General features: G+C 39.9%; 1 protein-coding gene across 4 annotated transcripts in view; it reads left to right on the plus strand.

The window, feature by feature from the left end:
• The window catches only part of LOC119902594 (nucleoprotein TPR-like), a 40,605-nt gene extending 29,177 nt beyond the window's left edge, over positions 1-11,428 (plus strand). The window contains exons 39-55 of one of the 4 annotated variants that reach the window (XM_038718893.1): positions 102-295; positions 1,313-1,383; positions 2,312-2,511; positions 2,649-2,831; positions 2,978-3,084; positions 3,984-4,058; positions 5,494-5,733; positions 5,821-6,022; positions 6,109-6,308; positions 6,447-6,518; positions 7,660-7,751; positions 8,676-8,788; positions 8,891-8,989; positions 9,093-9,234; positions 10,290-10,381; positions 10,670-10,786; positions 11,008-11,428. In XM_038718893.1, the coding sequence (XP_038574821.1) occupies positions 102-295; positions 1,313-1,383; positions 2,312-2,511; positions 2,649-2,831; positions 2,978-3,084; positions 3,984-4,058; positions 5,494-5,733; positions 5,821-6,022; positions 6,109-6,308; positions 6,447-6,518; positions 7,660-7,751; positions 8,676-8,788; positions 8,891-8,989; positions 9,093-9,234; positions 10,290-10,381; positions 10,670-10,786; positions 11,008-11,063 (2,255 nt within the window). In that variant the 3' untranslated portion in view covers positions 11,064-11,428. Of the gene's footprint in view, positions 1-101; positions 296-1,312; positions 1,384-2,311; positions 2,512-2,648; positions 2,832-2,974; positions 3,085-3,983; positions 4,059-5,493; positions 5,734-5,820; positions 6,023-6,108; positions 6,309-6,446; positions 6,519-7,659; positions 7,752-8,675; positions 8,789-8,878; positions 8,990-9,092; positions 9,239-10,289; positions 10,382-10,669; positions 10,787-11,007 lie in introns of those variants that run through there. The other 3 variants (XM_038718888.1, XM_038718889.1, XM_038718892.1) reach the window with 3 other exon arrangements.
• The last annotated feature ends 9,604 nt before the right edge of the window (positions 11,429-21,032 follow it).

The raw sequence follows: 21,032 nt of genomic DNA on the forward strand, positions 1-21,032 counted from the left end.
TTTCACAAGCACGTGTGAGCACACACACTAAATTAAAGACTTGCTGACAGACTAAACAAGAAAGAGAATCTTGTTTTTGTTCCCTGCACCTTGACCTGTAGGTGCCAAGGAGCAGCTCAGTCAGGAGATAGAAGAACTGAAACAGAGTAAGGAGGAACTGGAGGTGAGAATGAACGCCCTCAAATCTCAGTATGAAGGACGACTTCTTCGGCTGGACAGAGAGCTGAGAGAACTAAAAGAGACTCAAGCACACTCTGACCCCAGAGAGGAACCACAGGACCAGAGTGGAGCTAAGGTAAACGCATCATGCTAGCTGTGGTCATGGCTGACATGAAGGTCCATACTGAGCCCACTGATAGTTGACCGTGCCTGAACAAAATAGACCATATGTTTTTAGAAATTTCTGTGTTTCATGCTGTGATTATACGTACGCCTGAACACTGAGAGAATTTGTGTGTTTTTATTTCTTTTTTTTTTTTTCAAACTACTTATAATTAATACTATTTGAATAATACAACAAAGTATTAAGGCCACTAATGGGGAGGGGGAAATATCTGAGATTTTGAGAATAAAGAAATATGAAAAATTATGATTTTCATAGTAAACAAGTGAGAGCAATCTGTCACTAATAAGCAAGTTATCAGAGATTTAAAGGTTATTGAAATGAAAATTATACCAGTTACATGATGAATGAGTCAGTAATAATACATCAATCATTGATGCTGCAGCTGGATGAAAACAGGAATCTTTTCGAGCGCAGTCACGGCATCGGAATATTATTAAAGCTCGGTATGCTTTGTGCTGTCAGTCTTTGTTCTGCTGGTATGGTAGTATCCCATTCAAACCAAAACAGTGACAAGATCCTCTGACAGACACCTAAAGCTTCTTTTCAGACCGTCTCAAGATGAAACAAAGTTCAGTGGAGCAGCGATGTGCTGCTCATTATCATGAGTAGAAATGTTTACTAGATGTGGCTACATTTTCCAAACCATCCACCAAGTCCTCCTCAGTGAAGTCCCTTGACTTGTAAAACCAAAACAGACTGGTTGAAAACACTTCTGATAAATCTTCACCAGTGCAGCACACAGCTGTGTGTCCCTAAGCTTTTCAGAGGGGAACAATGCTGGTCTGTGTCTTGACGGGCACCTGGCTCAGTTTTAAACCGAGCATATTGTCCTGGGTGTGTTTTGAAAGAGACGTTTGAAAGTGTTGGAAAGTGAAATTGCATTGTAAGTCAAAATGGTAGCCCTCTGTGTTATAACGTCCCGTCCTTCTGTGCTATTTCTGTCATCAACTCTGTATCTGTATTTAGGTGGGTGATCAGGCCAGATCTGCAGACCAGAGACAGATATCTCTGAAGAGTCCTGCCCAAGACAGGGGAAGGTAAATAATGAAGACACATACACATGCACAAACACCAGAAACTACTCTGAGCGTTTGTAAATAGGCTCTTTCATTTAAACCTTTTGACATTTTTGTTTTTCAGTCAGGGGATAATCACAGTTTTAAATGGATGATATCGTTATTCTATCTATAATTCAAACTGCAGAGTTAAACAGGATAATGCAATGTAATTATGAAGTGTAACTTGTATTGGATTTTCAAACTCAAAATTACCTCAAAGTAATGGTATACAATCCATCCATTAGTGAAAACCTTAAATTGGGATTACAGCAGACTAATTGCACACGACTCCTACGACAGGTCTGCACCTCGTAAACTGAGAAAATATAATATAGTGTATAGCATTTTTCAAAATCAAGTTACAAAGTGCTGTAAAGTAGAAACAAAAAAGCTATACTTTTTTAATTTTTAATTAATGTATATTTTTAATAAAGGAATGATCTTTGTTGGCTGTCTCAGCTGGAAAAAACAGGATTGCACCACTTTGGTCACCTGAGCAACCTCTGCGTCATTTTTGACTCCGAGTTTGCGGGCATCTTTCTGAAAGTGGCCTGAAAGGGCACCCTGGCTAGTGGAGAGATTATTAAAGTAGCTAGTGCTTATAAATACATCTACTTTTGATTTCTTGTAGTTTAGCTGAAGAAAGTTATTAGACATTGAGGCTTTAATCTCTGCGAGGCAAGAGAGAATACAAGAAACATCGGTAGAAATAGTCTTTAACGGGACGTACAACTGGGTGTCATCTGCATAGAAATGGAAGTTAAAATTATAAATCTTAAATGGATCTAAAACGAGTTATACAGGCTTAAACTACATTGTTTACAATAGTATAAAAGAAACACAAAAATATAATTGCACAAGAAAACTTGCACAAAATAAAAAAATTTCACGGTTTTCTCCTTTTTAGCTCCAGCCTGTCTGACCCTCCCACTGCCAACATTCGCCCCACCCCAAGTACTCCATCTCCAAGCAATAAGCCGAGCCCCTCTACTGGTAGCAAGGCCACACCCCGTGCCAGCATCCGGCCTATGGTTACGCCGGCAGCTGTCCCCATCCCGACGCCCACCGCCACGGTCATGCCGACCACACAGACTGATAGCCAAGAGGGTGAGGAGGAGCTAAAAACAGTCTTTTTAAGCCTCACCATAAAGAAATATACTGTATGTTTGGTTGGTAATGGGTAGATAGTACTTTTAGATGATGTTCTGACGTGTGTCAGTGTATTATAATATTTCTTTCTGCAGTGCTGAGCTCTGTACACTCTACCAGCTCCAGTCTGGCGAACACACCCACATCAATAACTCAGCCAACCAGCACCCAGGCCACAGCTTTTGTCCAGCCCACTCAGCAGCAGGCAGCCAATCAAGATACAGGCCCCAGTGTGGATGCAGAGCGACCAACTACTTCTTCCTCTCTGGTTGGAACAGGTAAGCAGGACCTTGTCCCAAACCCACCAGCGACCCTGCAACTTTAGAGATAAAAACACATTTACAGGAAAGAAATGAGGCATTGTTGTAGAAAAATTAAATGGTTAAACCTGGTGAATTCCTTTGTGTTGGTGTGATAAAAGCAGGTTCAAAGCGAGGCAGAGAGGACGAGGAGGAGGAGAGCAGACCGGAGAGTTCACACACACCTCCGTCCACTAAAAAACTACGACTAAAACCAACGATGCAACTGCAGGTAAACGCACAAAAACCTGGACTATACTCCCCAAATGTTCCACATACATGGCCTTTTAATTCTCTTTACATTCTTTCAGCGTGAGACACACTGGGATCACACTTTATCAGTCCCCCGGGGTTTCAGGATGTCGCAATCGCAACTAGTAACTCAAATGCAACAAATTCCTGTGAACAACACAAATTTAACCTATCATCGCCGTTTCCCGCAAAACGTCTTGAGCAATCACAAGTTGCAGCGGACATGTGTGGTACCAATGTGATTGCATACAAAGATAACAGCAAAGGCACGTGAAGAACAGGATCCAAATCTTTTTTTTACCAAAGCGGGGGCAAAAAACAAAATGAAATCATCTACTGACAAAACACCTTTCCACCGCAAAACATATGCGGAGAACGGCAGAAACGCATGGAGGACGTCAGACGAGTCAAATCACTGGGAACACAGGCTGCTGCATCCTGGTCAATTGCGAGGGCTGAAAGAATCAAAGACAAATATCTGGGCCTAGATTTCTGGCTTAGTTTGTAGTCTTAAATGTTAGAGACTGAAACTGTGCACTGACTCTTAATCGTTCTTCTTTGGCTCCAAAAACTATTCTTTACAGTTTAACTGGAGACATTTTTGGCACATCAATCACTGATTTGTTCAACGAAAACAGTCTCAGTGATTTGCTCCCTTTCACAAACGCACAAGAGGTTTGCAGTGGAGATGACTAGATCAAAGCCACCTCCTCTGTAAAACCTATTCTCACTACAATTGCACCTATCACAGTGAATGAAAGAACATCTCTATGATTGAACTGCTGTTCTGTAGTTTTTTGTTTTCTGTGTGTGTGTGTGTCTTTCAGTTCATTCATTATTAACTGTGTAATTGCAGCTGTGTCATGTGGTGTGTTTCAGATTGAAGGTGATGAGGAGATTGAAGAAGAGCTGGGGGATGAGGGCGAACGACAGGATTCACCAGATGACAGTCAGGTCAGTTTCCAATGAAAGAAACTTGAGAGACTATCAAAACAATTAGCTTTTTCATCTAATACCTCGTTAAATACCTTTTAAAGGGAATGCATATTGCTAATTTCCTGCGGGGATAGTATTGCTTCTACTGTCTGCCGTGACTACTTGGCTGTAAGACTGCTCACGAAGAAGAAGCATTCACGCGAGAAGTGGGAAAACAACGGAGAAAGAGGCGAACAGCAGAAAGTTTTTTTTGTTTTTACAAGTTTTGCACGCTATTTTATCAATAGATATACATTTGAGAGGTTTTGAGTCGAGAAATCAGCTGTGTAGAATTTGAATATTAGAAGTTTTACAAAAGTTGATGGCTAATCGAAAATGTGCCGGCCAGTCACGCCCACAGAGCCCTCTGGTCCCAGTTACACAGACCACTGCAGCAGCAACAACAGAGCAGAGTAAAGGAAAGGCTACAACTGTGAGATATTTTCAATGTTCGTATCACTGAGCTGTCTTTATAAGCTGAGTAATGGTTTACCATTTTAAAGTAAATCAAGGAACATCTGGCTCATGATATAGAGAACATTCTGGGCTTGTCCAACTTAGAAACACTAAATAAAAAATAAACTACAGAAGTATTATGAAAGGGGACTGTTGCTTTATATTCTAAATAGACATCACTTTGTTAGTGCTCTGCCAGCACTGGACAAAGCGCTATGAGCAGAGCAGTCGAACACTGAGACAGCCTTAGCAGGTAGATGTGACGTCAGCTCTGCACGAAAATAGGAAATAAAGTTGGCAACCTAGTATTAAAAGCAGTCTAAAGCCTGAGCTTGATGCTCACAGGGATAACTTTTACCTTTGCCACATTATTTGAAACTTTGGCCACATTTTATATGAACTTCTGACATGGTAACATTATATATGACAGAAAATAAGTGAATATTAGGTCCCCTTTAAGATTTGACCATGTCGTGGAAATTATATTCCTGGTGAGGGGTTGAGCAAAGAGTTGAGCTACAACCATCCGTTGTCTTTGAAGAATTTATTTAACAAAAGTGAATAAACAGAAGTACTACAACACACATACAGGCCTAGAGCAGATTCGGGCGTCTGGCCCCAAGCAAAGGGATGCATCATCATTTACGCAGTTTAGGTTTCTATGTTTTGGGGAACAGAGATCCTCTCTCAGCCTTGAATGAACATTCCAGGAGAGGAGAGGAAAGACGAGAGGAAAACAGCAAAACAATCTCACAGCTCTGACCTAAACCCTAGTAAATGTGGACAGACTAACATAAGGAGCAGAGGAGAGGAAAGGTGAAGGATAAAAACACAGTTTTCTGCCATAATAGACAAGATTGGACCCTTGAAAGATGAATGATTTTTGGATTGATGCTGCTGCTATTCATGAGTAGGTGTTAGTTTTTGTCATAATATTGGGCGTTTGTTTGGGGTGTAGGAGCTTCCAGAGGAGTGTTTCCCTGTCTTAGCTGAAGACGACGAGGATCTTGAGGAAGGAGGCGTGTCCCAGTCTGTCCCCTCTGAACAGATGTCCTCTCAGGGCTCCACTATTATTCGGGACGTCATCGTGATCGACACGGACAGCGAGAGCCGTGAGAGCAAAGAGGCGGAGGAGAAGCAGGAGGATGAAGGCGAGGAGGAGGAGGAGGAAGAAGAAGAAGAAGAGGAGGAGGAGGAGGTGCTGATCCGCTTATGAACGTCAATATATATCCAGCTTTGATCTGTTGTCTGGAGTAAATAACCTCGCTCTGTCTGTCTGCCTCAGTATAAAGAGGAAGAAGAGGATGATGAAGAGGATGACGATGGCGGTGACAGCGGCATGAGGGAAGGCGAGGAGAGTAATGAGGAGAGCAGGGGAGCAGAAGAGGAGGGAGGGGAGGAGGAGCCACCAGAAGCCCCCAACGCAGAGGAGAACGTGTGTGGAGCGTCTTCGGACTCCCAGCATGCCTCTGAGCCGTCGCACAGCAGTGAGCATCTTCTGTAGTCTCTGATTGGCTTTAATTGTTGTTCCTCATTGTGAAATCACCTAATGTGAGTCACTCGTCTCTTCCAGGTGAGGGCAGCAGTGGTGCCACGTCAGAGTCCGACCCCCCCAGAGACCTTGTACAACTCCCCCCAACCTCCACCACCTCTGGGCCCTCCCCCTCGTCCCTGACACCCCGCCTGCCCCACCCGCGTAGGCCCCCACACCCTCTCCCACCACGGCTCTACATCCAACCTCCGGCTCACGAGCTGGGACCCCCGCACACACAGGTACACACTGTAGCTTTACATCTAAACAGTAGACTATTAGCCCGTTTAACTTGAACATCTTGACAAATTAAAATTGTAAAATGTCCTGAATAAATTATAGAATACTCTTAACAGCAATGATTTGTTTTTATAAACCAGCGACAGCCCTCTCAGCTGCGCAGACCATCTGTAGGGCGCGGACCTCAACTTACTCCTGGAATAGGCAGTATGGTAAGAAATGCTGTGTTTGACTACTTTTGCTTTACATAACATTACATTTATGTAGCTGTCACTTTTATCCAAAGTGACTTGCAACAAGTGCATTTGGATACAACCTGAAATCAACTTCATCAAATATGCTGAACTGATTCAAGTGCTACATTTACAAACAATAAGTTAAATTGTTTTCTTTTTATTGGCCAAGGTTCAGTCTGAAGATGTGTAGCATTTCTGCTGTCCTCATGTAAGGAGGGAGCTCGCCAGGACAGCAAACGGCCATGATTTTGCAGAGCGGTAGATGGGCCCCCTTGTAGAGTAGCGAGCATATTGGCGGAAGCAGAATAGGGCTGCAAATAACGATTATTTTAATTATTGACTAATCTGCCGACAACTTTCACGATTAATCGTTAAGTCTATAAAATGTCAAGAAATTGTAAAACAATTTTCCCGAGCACAAAGTTGCATCTTGTAAATTGCTTCTTTTGCCCAACCAACAGTCCAAAACTAAAGACTCTTCATTTACTATCATAAATGACAGAGTAGTAGCAATTCTTTACATTTAAGAAGATGAAACCAGCATGTTTTACATTTTTGTTAAAAAAAAAATATATATATATGATAAAACTATTATCAATAGTTGTCGATTAATTTTCTTTCAATTGACTAATTGATTAATCGACTAATCGTTGCAGCTCTACAGTGTAGTGGACGGGCTGGGTGTGTGGTTGATGTAGGATAGCCCTGAGCCATTCACAGCATGGTAAGCAAGGACCAGTGCAGGGTACGGAGGTGTAGTGTTGGAGAACTTTGTGGGTTCACTAGCACCAGCAAGTTACAGTAGTGCCTGGACCAGAACCTGCTTGATGGACTGAACTTGACAGGAAAAGTCATCATTGAGTGTATGTTTCTTTAAAAGAGGGTTCACTTTATCCATCCACAACACAGCAGATGGAGCATAGTCAAGAACAGAAAATACCTATTTGAATAGTAATACATTCAGCCTATTTCAGAAGTCAGAATGCACACTGTTTGATGTTGGAGTTAATGGTACGGTAAATGGTATATATTATTGGTATAAAAGGCCATACTGTGTGTGCGAACCATGTGAAGTTGATCTGCAGCTGTAGTGAGAAAGTGTGTTTGTGTGTTGCAGCAACATTTCTTTGACGATGACGACAGAATGGTTCCCAGTACTCCCACTCTGGTAGTCCCACACCGCACTGATGGCTTTGCTGAGGCTATACAGTAAGACGAAACGCACACACAGACTTTAGTGTAAAATACACACACGTTGAACATAAAGTGGTCATGGAATTCCTAGAATATCATTGAATTGCATTAGATGGTTTGAAAGTTCCTCATTAATGTTTGTTTTTTATTGATTTTGAGTTAAAAATACGTGGATTTTAAAAAAGCAATAGATTTTCATTTAGATTGCATGTCTTCATTCAGGGTTTCAGTCCAGTGATCAAACGCTGTTATGGATAATAAAATCATTCACACACAAATGCAGTTTAAATAATTTAATAACAGTAATTTAATTTGTACAGGTATTTGAAAAGCGTCTGAAACAGCTGTATTGTATATTTAAAATGAATCAAATTCACTGAATAGAAAAGCATTTCATTACTTTATATCTCTGTTATAGGTATACAAATGGCAATCATATAGAAATCTGCATGAGATATAAAGAAAAAGAAAATCTGTTAAAATAATCATCCGCTTTTAGTTTATCATTTTCACTTGGACAGACATGATCACTGTGAGAGAGGTATCCACTCTGTGGTATAGGCTCCCTGCTGCGCCTGAAATAAGAGGCCCTCTGCTAATGTCAGAATACATGATGACATATTTATTAAATATAATATCAAGCTTCAGTGAAATGAGCAGTGGAGCTACCTCACACAGTAAAAGCCATGCACTTTATTATGCTTTATGATACTTACTGATATTTACTGACTGATAATACAGTAATTAATCAAGGCAGCATGTCACAACAAAAAAAATAGTTTTTACAAGTTAGGAAAAGTAGAGTTTAAAGTTCCAGAAATCTGAGCTCTGGAAAAAAAAAAAAACAAGTCTAACAGAAATGTTTGTTATGGAGAGAGTTAATAAAGAGTGCTTCATCAGAACCTCAGAGGGATCTTTGACTGTCTTTCATCTCTTCAGTTCTCCTCAGGTAGCGGGTCTGTCCACCAGGTTCAGGTTTGGACCTCCAGAGGACCTGCTGAGTCAGACATCAGGCTCACACTCTGACCTGGGACAGCTGGCCTCTCAAGGAGGTAACACACAAACAGAGTGACACCTGCACTAATGTCAAACAGTAACGCGATCATACATTTTAACACTTAATCCTGTCTTTGTTTCTACTGATGTGTGTATAGGTCTGGGGATGTACGAGTCTCCTCTGTTCCTGGCCGCGCATGATGAGGACGGAGGAGGAAGGAGCGTGCCCACCACGCCTTTACAGGTGGCTGCACCAGGTAACGCTCGCACTCACGCTGCTGTGTACATTACAAGTGGCTGTTTGTGTCGGTGTTAACTATGAACGCTTCATCATGTTCCTCATCTCTCGGTCTCCGTCAGTGACCGTCTTCACGGAGTCTCTGCCGTCAGACAGCGGCGACAACATGGCATCCCAGTCGGTTCCCATGGTAACCGCCTCCGCCGGGATGGCTTCTGCCGGCGATGATGGAGATGAAGTCTTCATGGAGCACGAAGGAGAAGGGTGAGCACTTTGTCAACTGTCAGGCCCGAGCGTGGAGTTTGTTTCTGTAGGTCAGTGGGGACCGACGCCGGGAAGCTGCAGAAAGCAACTCAATCTGCGGTTCTGATAGTAGAGAAGCAAAGACGGTCACAAAGAGGTTTGAGTGGGAGCTTGTGACAGTAAAAGACTCGCACGGCCCTTTTTCTGATCGTCAGGTTTGTTTCCAATACAATTTTTGCCCAATTCATTGAATATCTCCTCACGCTTCGCTAATCTGGCGTTTGCACACAGCCCTGGCTCTGAAAATGGAAAACCATTGCTGGTCTGTGAGCCTGCACTTCCTCAACTCTGCACATTTTCAATCCGCCATCAATTTCCGTAAAACCTGCCAATATTCAAAATGTACACAGTTGATTTCTCACCTCAAAACCTCTCAGAAGTGGATTTAATGATGAGATGGCATACAAAAAGTGTAAAATATAAAACATTAGACCCTGTCTGGCGTGTGCAGTGATGATGCAGTGAATAGTGATGATTCTCTCTGACCAATCGGTAATCTGTAGTGTTTTCACATCACATTTTGGTATCAGCTTGCTTGGAACCTCGACAGAGGTGAGGTTAAAAAAAATAAATAAATGCGAGGCAAGCTGGTACCATGCGGTAGAAAAGGGACAAAAGTGGCCCGCTACCCCGTCACACTACACTGTTCCATCCGTTCCACTGACATTCAGCTCACTTTCTAGTTCACCAACACATGCTGTTGTTGTGATGTTAGCTATAGTAGCAGGAGAGCTGTGAGTATCGCTGTCTGGAGCTGGTGTGCTGGCTCTCGGGCCGTCTCGTCCTCTCTGTGTGTTTGCTTCACAGCAGCTGCAACGGTAACAACCGTACTCTAACCCAAAACTTAGCTAATGTTAATGACATTACTTGCTGTGGTGTTGTTCGCTCTAGATCGTTGAATTTGTCATGGTGTTGGATTTGTCCAGTATCACTTACTCCACCTCTAAAAAGATTTTGTACCTATTGACTGATTTTTTTTTTTTTCTTTTTTTGGGACATCTGTTTGTGTTTTCCAGTCCTGAATCTTCTTTGGACAGCCAAACAGACATGGAGTCTACCGGACAGCAGAGTGAGGATGCAACACTGCCATCTACCAGCCAAGACCCTGGTAATGTATTCGGTCCACTAACCATAATTTAAACCATCCAACATTTCACATATTTTTTTCCATCCAACATTGAAACTACAGCAAATCTCAACAACCGGACTTTCATCACAACTGGGGGAATCATTTTAGTTTCTTATAGCAAATCATTTCGTCAATCCTGCAGAATTCCTTCGCTCAGAATTACCAAGTCGTATTTTTGTTCAGCTGAATCTTTTTGCCCTGGTTGATACCAAAGATGTAAGTAATTTGCCGTTGATGTGATGCTGATGTGATGAACTGTATTCGCAGACACCAGCAGTGTTCCTCAGCGGCGCACACTGACCAGTCAACCTCTGATGAGCATCCTGTCGGGCAGAGGAAACAGAGGAGGGAGGGGCGAGGCCAGGACGTTACTCAGCCGCAGGGGTAAGAACCTGAAACTGTCCTGGAGGACTGGACTTTCAGTGCAGGGCTCTTGATAATCACCGATATTGTACACTTGCAGGAAAAACTGCACACTCAAAGGGTTAATGATGAAGCTGTTTATTGAAGTGCAATAAGCAGAGAGCAGCATACACATAAGAATAATATCATGAACACTGACGATGTTGGATTAAACTTCTTTCTCCTCACATTTGTGTTTTCAGGAACTTTCTCTCGAGGAGGAAGGGGAGGAGCCATGGGCAGAGGGGGCTTTGCCTAATGACGATGTCACCAGTAGCAACTCGGGTCATCTCATCCAACAAGGAAATAAAAAGATAACGCTTGTTTTTTTTTTTCTAGAATTCATTATACCAACAAATCTTCTGTTCAATCAAAATCAATAGTCACACTATTACATTTGAGGTATGACAGCTTTGTGCGTGTTTGATCCTTTCTCTTGAGAGCTGTAAGGTCACATTGCTTGTTAAATCCAGCGAGCTTTAGGTTGTGTTTTGTAATGTTGTTTCACATATATTCATGAGGGCAGTCCTGGATTTGTTATTTTGTTAGTATCTTTGTTTTGCTCTGTCTTTGGGCTGTTAATACACATGTTTTAATAATAAAGTCAAATAATGAGTAGCAGCGTATTTTTTATTTTATGTTTTATAATCAAGGGGAGTCAGTTCCCGGCAGACTCATCACACTTAAGATGGCTACCGTTGGGCTTTGAGATGAACAAGAATGTGGCATTTTTATTTGATCTTGTTTCCATATTTACACATAATGAAAAGTGGAAATGGAGAGGGACACAATTAGAGCTCAATCAATCAGTTACTCGATTAGTTGATTTTGTTAAGGGGTTTGATTAATTAGGTCATTCATCAAGAATAAATACTTTGCTTTTTCTGACTTTTCTGCTTCTTAAATGTGAGGGTTTATTTTATATTGTAAATTGATAATCTTTAAGTTTTAGACAAAAGAAAAAACAATCTTAAAATGTGAAGTTGGGCTCTGGAAAATGTAGAAATGGATGACACTTTTCAGACCTGACTTTTTAGTCCTCTTTATTAGTGTTATTAAATTGTAATTATTAATTTTGGAAATTATGTGTATTTAGCAGCTGGATAGTTTAAGGTTTTATTGGAGGCTGTCACAATCTGTGATGGTTATTAGCTGACACTGTAAAATACCCTCCCGTGGATTAAAAACCATTTATTAGAAAACATAGTAAATTGCTACTTTTAGAGAAATTTAGTCATTAGAAACGCAAAAAGAAATTTTGTTCAGGATGTTCCTAGGGACAGCCCAGCCAGACTCTGATGGAGTTTGCTGGGCGGGGAGGGTTGGCGTGCGGAGGTGCCGTGTTGGCAGAGTTGGTTATCACAGCAGCAGGGCTGAGGATGGGTAGAGGTGCAAGGGCTGCAGATGGGTCCGGTTTGGCCAGTGCTGGCAGGTCACCTGAAATCTGGATGCTGAAGAAGAGAGCTGCAGAGAAAGCAGAGTAAATGATTTCAACGCAGATCCTCAACCAGACGTATATCTCTGAAAATCTGGGAAAAGCCTCATCTCACAGGGAAAGACTGTGAGGAAAAGACAAATTATCACATTTGCGGAAAATAAAGATCCTAAAGTTAAAGTTGAGCCAACAGCCTCTTAAGTCTTGTTGCTTTCTAATGAAGAACAATGCTTTTTAGGAAGGGTCTTACGTCCAGAGAAGACGTAGTGCTCGTATCGGTCGTTCCTCTGGGGGCTGGGCACGGACAGAGCAGAGGTGACCGGGGTAGGGAATCCCTTCAGAGACACTTTGAGGTTGATCTCGCCACTTAGAAGAACTTCTAGAAGAAGAAGCAACCCACTCTGATAGTTATTTGATGAATTTAACCTAATAAATGTTTCATGTAATGATTGTCAAACTTTATCATATAAATGTATTAACTTTACTAAGCAGGTATATTGTAATAATATCCAAACTGTGGATCTCGAGTTAGAGGAGATTGAGCAGAACAGAAATAGGAATGAACATAGAAATAACCCTGCTTCCTACGCTTACACTTATGGACACCTGTTGCAAGGTTTGAACGCCATTAGTTTCAGACAAGGAAAAGGGTTAAGTTTAGTAATGCAGGACCTTGCAATAAGGCCCACTAAGAGGGAGCAGGATGTGTATATCAGCGAATGCCGCTCGGATCACCTGTATTCTGGTTTGAATCTACAGTGCATTTGTATTGCATTGATCTCTATTCGACTCAAATATTTTAATTTAAAATAATCTAAAGTGTGCGAGAGGACCTGACAACATCTGGCCCAGGTGAAGATTTTCTCCCACAATTGTGGAAAATAAAATTAGGATAATACTCATAATTGGTTAGTCAGTGGCGAGGACCTGCTACGGTGGGTTGGTGTTTTTGTGTCTGGGCTTTTTAAAGGAACAGTGCAACGTTTTGTGGGAAATGCTTTGTTAGGCTACTGACCAGCCTGGTGAGCGAAACGTCCCGTCAAGGAGCTCCTTCGTTTGTTGCCGCAGGAGAGAGTGCTGCCTAGTGGGAAGGTGAACCTCTGCATGACGTCTCCTGGAGGACAGAGAGAGAGCAGCTGTTGGTCATGTCTGTAAACTCAGCACTGTATGTTCATCTCTCTGTTCATTTCTATATCTGGAGATGACACCTTGCTTTATATCCATACAGTTCCACACATTCAACAGGGAGCCGAACTTTACAACAAACAACCACACTGTTTTGAGACTGAAAGTTTATTTCTGAAGTTGGGAACAGGATGTGTAACAAAAGAAGAATCTCTCACTAGCTTTTTCAGAGCTTTCACCTGCATCTCATGGTCTTCATCATTGAATGTAAGGGGCTCCGGTGTAAAGAACAACTGACAACAGCTTCTACCACACCTGACATCTGACACCAAACAGCACAGTTTAATTTGCTAATGAAGACTGTGAGATGTAGCTGAAAGCCTCCAAAACAGCTAGTTAGTGGAAATGAGATTATTTTTAACCATACTGTTCTTATGGCCAGTTGAAAGTTATGCCTTGATCAAGGACACTTGATTGGTGGCTTTTAATGTGCAGTTGACTTGTTAATTTATCCCACTAATTCCGCCCCAGCTATGGCAAGCCGTTTTAACATCTTTAAAACTTACTAGTCGTTACTTAAATGCTACTAGTATCTATTCATTAGTTACTAGTATTTATTCAAATATATTACTAGTAACTGTTTCCATTTTAAAATAAGAACGAGTATATAAATTATAGATGCTAGTAAAAATGAAATAGTTACTAGTAATAGAAAGATTTCAATGGCAAAAATCTGCAATTGGTGACTACTAACTGAAAATAAGCACTAGTAACTAAAATTTAAGTATTAGTATCTGATCAAATGTTATTACTAGTAAAACAGGAATAGTTACTAGTAACTAAGAAGTAGCTTAGTACTAGTAGCTTTTAAATAGCGACCAGTAAGTTTTAAGGAATAAATGTTAAAACGGCTTGCCATATCCCAGCTGCTCTTGGGATTCAGCAACTTGAGATTCAAAATATAAATGTGTTGATGCAACTTTAATCGAGACGCAGAATCCATCCCAGCCCTAGATTGTGCCTCCGTCTCTGTGTTTGTTGTCTTTGTGTATTCCTCACCGTTTTTAAAGAAGTAAACAGTCTCTGGTCTGCTCCTGGTGGCTGGTACTGCCAGTGCAGCACTGATGCCTCCTGTCAGACCTGGGAACTCAGAGGCCAGAGGTTTGGGGTATCCTGGCTCCATCACCATGTTCCCATCTAGACGCCAGTACTGGTCTCCCTGCAGCGGAGGACGAGGAGGAGAAATGGTGACATGGCTGTCAGTGGTGGATGAAGTATTCTGATCCTTTACTTAGGTAAAAGTACTAATACAACACTGTAAAAATACTCTTACTAGTAAAAGTCCTGAATTGAAAATGTTAAAGTAAAAGTATGTAAGTATAATCTGGAAAATGTACTTAAAGTATTTATTTTCACCATTAATTGATTTTCTAAATTCAGAAATAAGTGAGAAATGCAGTCACAGTTACCCAGAACCCAAAAACAGGGGTGTCATGATTAAAAAAAAAATTATGTAATTCAATATCGATAATTATCAACAATAAATGTCAAATCATCATTTCTTTTAAAGTTTTTAAAGGCAGATTTTTGCTCCTGAGTGAAAGTTGAAGAAACCTTCTTTATGGTCAGAACAAACACTTGATGCTACACAGTGGATAACTTAACAAATCTGAGGTATTAATCTTTTTTTAAACAAATATACTTATATAAATAAGTAAAATTAAGTAAAATCTTTCTTTTCAGTCAGTTTTCCTAAATATCTAAAGAGAAAAATGAAGTGCTAATTTGTTCATGATTTAAATGAATTAAATCAAATATTTATTGAACATTTGTTATATTGTTATAGAGGAAAATTATATAATTGATAATGATAATTATTAAAAATGTCTCAATTTTCAAAATCAAAAATCAAAGTTGTTGCCAGTTAATTTGAATGTCAATCTAATAATCATGTCAGCTGTACTTGTATAAAATGTTGGGTAGTTTAATTTATAACAAAACATATTTTTTAAACTCTTCATATGTTTCGTATGTGAACATCTTAATTTGTAAAGTAATTGAAGCTGTCAGATAAATGTAGTGGTGGAGTAGAAGTAGATAGTGGCATGAAAAGGAAATACTCGAGTAAAGTACGTCAAATTTGTACTTAAGTACAGTACTTGAGTAAATGTACTTAATTATTGTCCAGCAGTGAGTGCTGTTTGCTGAAATATAAAGAGACTTTTTGTCTAATGGAAGCTCTAAAGCAACCATTCAGAGTTCAAAACTTTAAAAATTCATTATAAATCATCTGTACTGTAAGTACATTTTTGGAAATTTAACAAAGATGTAATCACCGTCAAGCAAGATTTTCACAGACTGCATAGTGGATATTACTTTTTTTTTTCTAAAGCAATTCTTGAATGAGTTCACTTTTTACCAAAACTCTAGAAAAACAGAAAATAAATAATCAGAATGTAAACCTTCCTTATTATCCAAGGCAGCTTTACAAGACTTTTGAGGAAGTATGTAGAAGTTTGTGAGACAAAGAAAATGCTAAAAAAAACATATAGTCTAGAATAGAGTTGTCCCGCCTTAACCCCACAAATATTATCCATCCACAATGATGCCCAGTACATTTCCCTGATAGCGGTGCGGAGTTAAAACAACAGAAATTCCGTACAAAATATCTGTACATGCTGTTGCTTTGGACTATTCAGGACTGGATACTGGAACCTAGTACAACGTGTAGTACAGAAATTGTTGTAGTTACAGTACAGCAGCTTATTAATATTGGTGGTGCTGGTGGTGTCAGTCTGGATTTCGCTAGTAGTTTAAGATCAAGTTTACACATTTAGCAGGAAAATGAGCAGACTGACTGACACAGTGGTTGTAGATGAGCAGTAATACAGGGTTATGGTAATATTTTTACCTTGATGATGTAGGTGTTTCCGTGGCAGTTGCATCGTGTGAAGACGGTATCGATGGGGGACAAGACACCCAGAGTGTCTGTGATACTCTGTGGATGACCAACTGAGCGACTGGCAGGGTCCACGGACCAGAACAGCTCACCTGAAACACGGGTAACTCAAAGATGTCACTGAATCACATTACATTAACATACGAGGATCACACACAAAACACATACAAAATCTCATTCAGTCATTACGCACACTTTAATATATGTAGAAATACAGCATTTAACCACAAGGGCAACAACAAACAACAACACACACTGACCTTTAAATATCAGTATGGTCCCGTTGATGAGAGCTGTCAGTCCATTGATCGGGGAATCACTGCACAGGTCGACATCAGCATAGAGTCCTACACACACACACACTTTATTTTAAAAACTGATCCAGTGTGTTATTTATACGAATTACAACCTTATAAGTTGTTTGAATTTTCTGTATTTTTTTAATTAGCAAAACAAAACAAATTTGAGACACAGATGATCATTCAGATGTGTTCAACACGTGTTTAGATGCCATAACTATAAACTTAAAATGTTAAATTTGTAATTTTTGTACATGCAAAGACACAAGAGACTGAAGTTGGTCAAAAAGGGACACACACACACACACACACACACACACATCACCAGGACCACTTGTCCTACCTGTCCCTGGTACCTCAGAACCTCCTTCCCCCAAAGAGAGACCCAAGTCTTGGGCTACGTCCTGCAGGGTGCTGGGTCTGGGCCTGGAGCCTGCCAGGCCACTGAGAACTGTAGTCAAATGCAATTAATCAAATACATTTTTACTTATAGATGGAGTAAATGATTTTTAAATAAAACAAATTGAAATAAACAAATTAAACAAATGTTATATTTGGAATTAAATTAAAAATAATCTCTGTTTAATTAACCTTGACTTGGCCCAGATGGAACTACCACCTCAGGAGACAGCACAAGGTGGACATTCACTTTCCCACCATCAGATCCAAGACCAGAGGCACTGCTGCCCAGAGGCAGAGCACTGTCGCTGGGCAGAGAGGAGCCGGGTGCTGGTGAGTCTGGAGCTCCACCATGAGAGGAAGCGCTGGACATCGGCAGTAAACCGACGGGGATGTTATTCACACCTACAAGAGAAGGTTTGCATCTTTTCATGTAATTGGACAAAATGATATTATCTTTTGAGTAAAAAATGTAATTTAAAAATCTTAGTGGAATAAAAAAAAAAAAAATCCTAACCATGTTGTCGTGAGTTGGTTGGTACAACTGGAGGGGTGGGGCCCGAGGAGCCGGCAGTGAGTGGGTTGAGGAGGTTTAATGCACCTGGACACTGACCCCCGGGGTACTGTGGGCAGGGACCCCTTGCTACATGAAAACATATACATTAAAATTACAATAATATATCAGCATTAATCATTTATTTGAATGTACTTAAAGGTGTTTGATGAATAGCTATTCCCCCATTTCCAGTCTGCTCAGCTAGGCTAAACAGCATAGCTTCATATTTTCCATACAGATGTGAGAGTGGTATTGATCTACTCATCCAACGCAAGAAAGTGAATAAGCACATTTCCTAACGTGTTGAACTATTCCTTCCTCTTAATGGCTTAAGACTAGATTTTGACATGGGAACCATCTATTAAACAAAGCCACATATTGGCGGATGCAGCTCCAAACTTAGTTGATATTGCACTTTAGTGGTGCGATTTCCCCAATAAATACTTTAAAAAAAACATGTCAAGTCAGTAATCTGGTCTCTTTCATTTGCATGTTAAAAACACATTTCTCCATCGGGTTCTGACTGTGTATTTAATGAATGTTTGGATACAGTGAATCAACAACAAATTCAGCATAAAAATCTACCTGTGTAGCGTTCCTCGCTCTCACTGTTAGAACTTTTCTTGTTCTTCTCCGATTTCCGTTTTCCTGATGGAATAACAATAAAAAAGGGAGATTTTGTTTCTTTTATGAAGACTGTGGACACACATGTTATCCAGCATCAGGTTAGTGTTCAAAAAGTAACACAGAAAAGCCTGGACAGGTAACAAAATGTAAACACATTTTAAGTCTGAGCAGCTACCTGACCAAGCCTTTTGACTCTAACAAATGTCCTTGTAAAAGCTATGATGGCAGTGAAAGGGAAGCTCTGCTGCTGGTTAGTTGGTTGTTATTGATGGCTGCTAACCTGAAGCTGCAGCCCTCAGAGGCTGGAAAGTCATGGGGCGTGAAACTGACACACTGGCATCTGTGGACAGAGAGAAAAGGTTGAACTCTGCACTCTGGGGTTTACTTTGTGATACAAACTTAAAACTGCGTCAGCTATTCAAATCAGGATATTTTGTTCATCCAATACCCAAGTTTCTTAAAGCTTCATTTGATGTCTTTAAACTCCACTACAACTGTGTACAGTATGCTAAGTGTATAATTGTATAATAGTGTTGTTGTGGTTGTTGGCCCTTACCGCAGTGTAGCTGGAAGTCATGACAACAGGTGTTGTATTGGATGCACTGTGAATCACATTCACACAGCCGACCGCGCCTGAATGTCTCACTACAGCGACCCTGACAGGACTGAGCTGAGAACAACAGCCAGACAAACAGAACATCATCATCACAGCAGAGCACGTCTTACTTTTGACTGGTCAAAACTATTTGAAATGTGAAGCTCCACTAAGGAGCAGAATAACTACAAAACAGGCAGACATACACAGCCCTGACATTGCAATAAAAATAATAACACATCCAACAGGCATGGAGAATTGTTGGCATTCGTTTGGAGTCATGTTTCTGTCCACAGGATAATCTGGCTCTTTAGCTGCTAAATGCTCCCCTATGAACCTCAGCTAATTGAAAACTTTGTCATCAGTCTACTTTTTTGGTCCTGGTCCAGATCTTTTTTTGCTTAAAGTAGCTGTCACTGGACCAAGCCAAAATGGGCCTGAAAAACTAAGTGTTAGGAATCTAAAAAAGTTCCGTAGAAACAAAAACAACAAGCTAAAAGAATCTAAGAAGTTCCACAGAAACCAAAACAAGCTAAAATAATCTAAAAAGTTCAATAGAAGCAAAAACAACAAGCTAAAAGAATCTAAGAAGTTCCACAGAAACCAAAACAAGCTAAAATAATCTAAAAAGTTCAATAGAAGCTTAAACAAGTTAAAAGAATCTAAGAAGTTCCACAGAAACCAAAACAAGCTAAAATAATCTACAAAGTTCAATAGAATTTAAAAAACACAAGCTAAAAGAATCTAAGAAGTTCCACAGAAACCAAAACAAGCTAAAATAATCTAAAGTTCAATAGAAGCTTAAACAAGTTATAAGAATCTAAGAAGTTCCACAGAAACCAAAACAAGCTAAAATAATCTAAAAAGTTCAATAGAAGCTTAAACAAGTTAAAAGAATCTAAGAAGTTCCACAGAAACCAAAACAAGCTAAAATAATCTAAAGTTCAATAGAAGCTTAAACAAGTTATAAGAATCTAAGAAGTTCCACAGAAACCAAAACAAGCTAAAATAATCTAAAAAGTTCAATAGAAGCTTAAACAAGTTAAAAGAATCTAAGAAGTTCCACAGAAACCAAAACAAGCTAAAATAATCTACAAAGTTCAATAGAATTTAAAAAACACAAGCTAAAAGAATCTAAGAAGTTCCACAGAAACCAAAACAAGCTAAAATAATCTAAAGTTCAATAGAAGCTTAAACAAGTTATAAGAATCTAAGAAGTTCCACAGAAACCAAAACAAGCTAAAATAATCTAAAAAGTTCAATAGAAGCTTAAACAACAAGTTAAAAGAATCTTCCACAGAAGCTAATTAAAAAGCTAAAAATCTTTGAAAACGAACTAAAAGAGGACAAAAAGGTCTATAAAACCTAAAACAACAAGCTAGAATTAGGCTGAAATGTTGACAGATGCCAAAACAACAAGCTAATAAAAAGGCTGAAAAGCTTTAAACTAACTAAAACGATGAGTGTAAAGAGGCCAAAACGTTCTGCAGAACTGCAGAGTTGTTCTCTGTGGGTTCATCAGTATAAGCAACATTTGAGCTACTTGATTTAATTTTGACATGACATGTCACATTAGGAAAAGCACAGGTGTAAATGACAAAATGTGTGATGGATGAATTCCATTTAGCTGCTTCAGTTTCAGGGTCCTGATATTGTTCATGTTGACTCACGGCTGACGGGCACACTTTAATAGAACACAGGCATTGTTAATATTATCAGTGATATGACGAGTCAAAATGTCTGCTGTGAAAATATATTTACCGTGTTGTTATTGTATGTGTCTTATAATGAGCATCTTACCAGTGGTGCAAACAGCCTGAAAGTCTTGGCAGCACTCATTATGTTGCAGGCAGCTCAGGTCACAGGTACACTGCTGGCCTCTGATGAAACTTTCACCACAACGACCCACACAGCTGCCTGAAGAGAGACAGCGTGTGTGTGTGTAGCATTTCAGTAATACTTTAAATCATCCATAAGGCATTGTAACTGTATCATATGGTATCACATCTGTAAGGTATTGTCAACCACAAGACATCCAGTACAAGTGTTATAGGTACAATATTAATATTAGATGTTACCAAATCTCCATTATTAGACATTAAGGCATAGTATGTGTTTTACTAGAAAATATAAGAAGTACTAGGGACTTTATAAGGTGTTATATCTGCATTATGAGGAATTTGATTGCAAGGCACCATGGGTAAATTATTAGATACTGACATGGTATCACAGC

The sequence above is a fragment of the Micropterus salmoides genome, unplaced genomic scaffold (assembly GCF_014851395.1).
Source record: "Micropterus salmoides isolate LMB-PRFRI ecotype aquatic unplaced genomic scaffold, ASM1485139v1 Ms_hic_scaffold_14, whole genome shotgun sequence".
Classification (NCBI taxonomy): domain Eukaryota; kingdom Metazoa; phylum Chordata; class Actinopteri; order Centrarchiformes; family Centrarchidae; genus Micropterus; species Micropterus salmoides.